Source organism: Nematolebias whitei, chromosome 21, assembly GCF_014905685.2.
Source record: "Nematolebias whitei isolate Nwh7 chromosome 21, NemWhi1, whole genome shotgun sequence".
Taxonomy (NCBI): Eukaryota; Metazoa; Chordata; class Actinopteri; order Cyprinodontiformes; family Rivulidae; genus Nematolebias; species Nematolebias whitei.
In genome coordinates this window covers 8,697,488-8,703,712 of record NC_056518.1, presented here as the reverse complement: position 1 = coordinate 8,703,712, position 6,225 = coordinate 8,697,488, and the positions used below count along the sequence as shown (strand labels likewise).

The 6,225-nt window shown below is 43.0% G+C and overlaps 1 protein-coding gene across 1 annotated transcript in view; it reads right to left on the bottom strand.

Annotated features, from left to right (window-relative positions):
• Positions 1-3,731, bottom strand: part of spata7 (spermatogenesis associated 7) — a gene marked incomplete in the record, with an annotated part of 11,486 nt that extends 7,755 nt beyond the window's left edge. The window contains 1 exon segment of the mRNA XM_037694927.1: positions 3,520-3,731. Within this exon segment, the coding sequence (XP_037550855.1) occupies positions 3,520-3,559 (40 nt within the window).
• Positions 3,732-6,225: the final 2,494 nt, after the last annotated feature.

Sequence of the window (6,225 nt, the reverse complement as noted above, 5' to 3'; positions counted from 1 at the left end):
TCTCAGAGTGGATCAACCAGTTTGCTGCTGACAACCAAAACCAGCTGATCACATGCTCAAGAAGGACCATCAGCCTAACAATGGATCATTAGCACACTGATGGCTGTTTACTATTCACAGAGGGCTGAGTGATACTAGCAATCGCAGCATTGTAAGAGGTTGAACCCGGAGGCTCCACCCCTGTTTAATGATGGACGATTTCTTTTCACAAAGATGGCCTCCTTTACTCCTCTCTCAAACCATCGTTCCTCTCTGTCCAGGATGTGAACATCTTCATCCTTGAAAGAGTGACCGCTGGCCTGGAGATGAGTGTAGACCGCAGAGTCCTGGCCTGATGATGTTGATCTTCTGTGCTGGGCCATCCTTTTGGCCAGTGGCTGTTTACTTTCCCCGATGTAAGACTGATCACAGCCCTCCTGACACTGAACAGCATACACAATATTACTCTGTTTGTGCCGGGGGACTGGATCTTTGAGTCTTTGCCGTAATGTATTTTGGGGTTTAAAAGCCACTGGGACATTATGTTTAGAAAATAAACGTCTCAGTTTCTCTGATACTCCCTCAACATACGGAATGACCACTGGTCTGGGTCTGGGTTCCTCCTTTTCACCTGTTGGCTGACTGGAGTCCTGTTCGACATCTGAGGTTGAATCGCAAGTGGTTCCTGTAGTCTGCCCTCTTCCTTGCTGTCCTCAGATGTCGATAAAGTGGCATCATTCCCAAGAGCCTGGAACTAAAATCATCGGTCAGCGGGCACCGGGCAAGCAAGATCCTTCAGAAGGCACAGACCCAGCTGCTGAATGAACGGGTGAGACGGACCAATTTTACTATTGAGGCCTTGAAGGCCAAAGAAGAGCACATTAAACAGAAACTAACTATGTGTCTAGATCAGACCACACCTCAGCAAGTGTTGGACTGTACAGATCAGGCACGTTTAGCACAGCATGTCAAGTCCAAGACTCGACAACAAAATAAGTTTAACTTACTAATAACTCATCAACACCATCACTATTCCAATAACAACACATTCAGTGTAGGACAACACTCCAGTAGTCAATTACATGCCAGGGAGACAGAAAAGTGTGTGAAGAATTTATCTGACAGACAGCTCACCCAGCCGGAGACAGAGATTCTTGCCAGGGGACTGAACTTTGCAGTTGCACCAAGTAGAATTCCTCTGGTGGAGATGATCACAGCTACTGAGTCAGCCATCCGCAACAACAAAATTAAAGAGGCTGAAGCAGAACAGCTCAGAATCAAAGTTTCATCCTGCCTCAGCAATGCCAAACCACCACCTTCCAACATCAGTAGAGAGGAGAGGGATGCACTCACCACTCTTAGCAAGGACAAAAACATCATCATTCTCCCAGCAGACAAAGGAAGGTGCACAGTGATTTTGAACCAGAAAGACTATCATGAGAAAGTTATGACACTCCTTAGTGACTTAACCACTTATGAACCTCTGAAAAGAGATCCAGGAAGTGGTTACAAGAAGAAGTTAATAGATTGCCTGAAAATTTTGGAGCAGGACAAGGCTATTGACCGTTTTCTGTACCACAGACTGTACCCAGGGGAGGCCACACCTAGTCTGTATGGTTTACCTAAAATCCACAAACAAGGTGTACCTTTAAGACCTATTGTTAGCATGATTAACTCTGTCACTTACAATGTTTCCAAATATCTGGCGTCTGTACTCATCCCTTTAGTTGGCAGCTCAGAACACCACATACAGAACACCATGGACTTTGTGGATAAGGTGAGGGATGTCATGATGAAGACTGATGAAACAATGGTCTCTTTTGATGTCACATCACTCTTTACGTGCATTCCTGTTGATGATGCAGTAGAGGTGGTCAGTTTAAGATTAAAATCAGACACCACTCTGAGCAGCAGGACCACGCTTTCCACAGAACAACTGTGTCAACTCTTGAAACTGTGCCTGCAGTCAACCTACTTCACATATGGGGAGCAATATTATAGGCAGAAACATGGGTGTGCTATGGGGTCTCCAGTTTCTCCTATTGTTGACAACCTGTACATGGAGGAGGTAGAAAAGAGAGCCTTGACGTCCTTTTCAGGGACACCACCAAGTCATTGGTTCAGGTATGTTGACGACACCTGGGTTAAAATTAAATCTCAGGAAGTCCAACATTTTACTGACCACATCAACTCTGTGGATAAATACATCAAGTTCACACGAGAAGATGTAAAAAATGGCAGGTTGGCTTTCTTGGACTGTGAGGTCTCAGTCTCGGATAGAGGACATTTGCAAACCGAGGTGTACCGCAAACCCACCCACACAGACCAGTATTTGCAGTTTGACTCCCATCACCCTTTGGAGCACAAGTTAGGAGTCATCAGGACTCTGTACCACAGAGCAGACAGCATCCCCACTAGCTCAGGAGCCAGGCAGAAGGAGAAATCATACACAAGACAGGCTCTAGAGCAATGTGGATATCCTAACTGGGCCTTTCTGAAAGCAGAGAAGAAACCCAAACAGGACTCCAGTCAGCCAACAGGTGAAAAGGAGGAACCCAGACCCAGACCAGTGGTCATTCCGTATGTTGAGGGAGTATCAGAGAAACTGAGACGTTTATTTTCTAAACATAACGTCCCAGTGGCTTTTAAACCCCAAAATACATTACGGCAAAGACTGGTTCATCCCAAAGATCCAGTCCCCCGGCACAAACAGAGTAATGTTGTGTATGCTGTTCAGTGTCAGGAGGGTGATCAGTCTTACATCGCTGAAACAAAACAGCCACTGGCCAAAAGGATGGCCCAGCACAGAAGATCAACATCATCAGGCCAGGATTCTGCGGTCTACACTCATCTCCAGGCCAGCGGTCACTCTTTCAGGGATGAAGATGTTCACATCCTGGACAGAGAGGAACGATGGTTTGAGAGAGGAGTAAAGGAGGCCATCTTTGTGAAAAGAAACCGTCCATCATTAAACAGGGGTGGAGGCCTCCGGGTTCAACTGTCCCCCTCTTACAATGCTGTGATTACTAGTATCACTCAGCCCTCTGTGAGTAGTAAACAGCCATCAGTGTGCTAATGATCCATTGTTAGGCTGATGGTCCTTCTTGAGCATGTGATCAGCTGGTTTTGGTTGTCAGCAGCAAACTGGTTGATCCACTCTGAGAAGGTGCTATTTAAGAGACTGAGCTGAAAACAGCACCTCAGACTGAGGAAGTCTCTTGGATGAGAGACGAAACGTTTCGATATTTGTTTGCTTTGTTTTTTTTGAATGTCCAGAGGACCAGATTGAACTTTTTTCGAGTAAAAGAAAGTAATTTCAGTGTTTGCATACTTGTTCATACAGTACATGTTAATACCCTGACCGTATTTTATGTACAGTATAGCTTATATTTAAAGAATTAAAACAGTAGAAATCAAATACAACTAATAAATGAGAAACAAAAAAAGTCCTGTTTGAGTTTTATATTTATGCTTTTTGCAAGTCTTCATGAATACTCCTTCAACTAGCTAGTGTAGCTAGTTGTAGCATGCTAATATTACCTGTTCTTGATTCCATTGTGTTACATTCAGCGTATCCCATTTTTCCTCAAATATATACCCCACGAGTGAAGACAAATCTCGGGGGGCATCTGGAAGCCTTGAGGTGCATATATTTGAACATAGTGCCGCAAAATAACCTGAAAAACTAACAGCCTTAAACAAATAAAGAGCGAAGCTTTACCGTCGCCATGCTGGTTGCTAAGACCGCTGTCGTCATCACGTTTGTGCGTAAGGAGAGTTCATGTCGTCATCACGTTTGTGCGTAAGGAGAGTTCCGCTGTCATGTTTTCAGATAAGCTGAAGAATGCTATTTCAATGAAATATAGTAGAACAATATTTACTTTAGTGTTTATAATAAGGCAAGAAGGAGCAAATGGAACCAATTACCCGAAAAACAAAATCAAAACAAAAACAAATTAAAAACCCACCTGCTTGTGACAAGAGCTGTGAAGATGTTGAAGTTCTCCTAAGGAGTGACAAGGATGGAGATGATCAGGAATGAGATCATCAGAGGAACAGCACAGGTTGAACAACTGGGAGATAAAGTTAGAGAGGACACACTGAGATGGTTTGGACATGTCCGGAGGAGGGACAGTGGGTATATTGGTAGAAAGATGTTAGAAATGCAGCTGCCAGGAAAAAGACAAAGAGGAGAGGAGAGGACATGGAGGTAGCTGGAGTGAGGACAGAGGATGCAGAGGACAGAGATGGAGGAGGATGACGAGCTGTGGTGACCCCTGAAGAGGGAAAAGCCGAAAGAAGAAGAAGAAGAATGCTTGTGACAAGAGCATTGCAGCCTCACAAGATTATAAAGGAATCCTGGTTTTTGTACAAAAGTCTTTGTGAGACATGAGCAGATGCCAAGTAATAATTCAGTTCTGCTTCAAAGAACCTCTGTTTGTTAAAAAGTATATATATTCAATTTAAATGACATTTCCAAACTAAATTTTCCAAAATTTATAACATTGTGACACTGAACATGAAAAAAGTATAAACTTAAGCTAGAAACCACACAGAGTTTCAGTTGATGTAATTTTTTCAGTTCTGTTGTTGCCTGAAGAACTCGTTGACAATTATGTTGACATTGTTATGTTCAGTTAGACCAAAACTGTAAAGTGATGTATACACGCCACATGCATCATTGTCAGCCACAACACTGATATTAGCTTGTATTTATAATAAAAAATTCATTTATTGCAGCTTGTGATTGTCAGCTGATGAAAGCAGAACAGAGGTGAGACAACATATATGTTGGTCATGGGAATGCTCTTCCAGCATTCATTAAAAAAAGTAATTCAATTGTAGCATTTATCTAAATTGGCAAATTGTAAAAAGCAAAAGTCAAATGATAGTTTGAACAGTGTTCTTAAAACACTTGATTTGGTTTAAATGTCTTCTTTTTAAAATTCTCTGAGCTACAAACGTTTTCTGATATATCTCTTATTTATCTTGGTCTTGTATATAAATTAAATCCTGTCAAACATCCAGATTCATTAGAACATTAATGTCACCAGAAAACATTTGGTTCTGTTCTGTGCTCGCCCACACACGATGCTGCGGCGGCTCCTTGCTTCTTGTGCCGCCCTGATGGATGCATCTGCACCGCTTTCTAATCTTTGGTAGGATTTCTTGCAGCCACCTCAGTCTCCAGGTGGTGCACGCTGTGCAGGGGCTTTGACTTTGTTCACACACGTTATCCAAACAGACTAAACAATTTTTGGTCATTTGTATTTAGGAGATTTATTCAAATCACACCATTAGTGTGCTGGTCCAAAGTGACCTGTCATCAGAAATGTCTGAGAAATAGTGTAATAATGACATCATTTATTTATTTATTTTTTCATTTAGCCTTTATTTAATCAGGTAGTCTCGTTGAGCCACGAGAACTCATTTTCAAGAGAGACCTGTTTAGGGAGCAGGTGGGGGTTAAAGGCCTTGCTCATGGGCCCAGGGTGGGGCGAATGGGGGTGGGAGCGTGTGTGGGTTCTTCGCCTACCCCACCCACATTTTTGATGTTGTCGGTACCGGGGCTTGAACCGGCGATCTTACAATCACAGGCCCACCTTCTCTAACCTCTGCGCCACCACTCCCCACTCCTCTCTAACACATCAGCAGATGAATATAATTCCTTTCCCACACCCCCAGGTACATTTGTATTTGAGTGGACACACACACACACACACAGCGCTTCCATGGCAACACCCAAGGGAACATGTTCCTATAGCACACATGTGTCAAACTCAAGACCCGGGGGCCAAATCTGGCCCTCGTTGACATCTTATTTGGCCCCCAAGATGATATGTTAAATATAAAATACTTTTATCAGTTGAATTTTTTTCAGTAATATTTGATTATGATGTAGCACGTGCAGCAGAAAACATCAAATGAGACCAAGCAAACTTTTGTTGAGGAACCTGTAACCAAGAAAAGATGTCGGGTAACTAACTTGTGTATTCTGAAATTGGCCCTTAGTTTGAAAAATGTTTTAATGTTGGCCCCCTTTTGTAAGTGAATTTGACACCCCTGCTATAGCAGAACCTTTCCTCCATGGGAACCACACCTGCTGACTCACAAACATTTACAACTTTGTACTTTTGTCACAGTTCTGGTATAAAGTTGTGTGTCTTCGGTCAGCTGCTCTCTTCTTCAGGGGTCACCACAGTGAACTAAGTCGCACGAAGACTTGACAGTTATTTTTACGCCCGA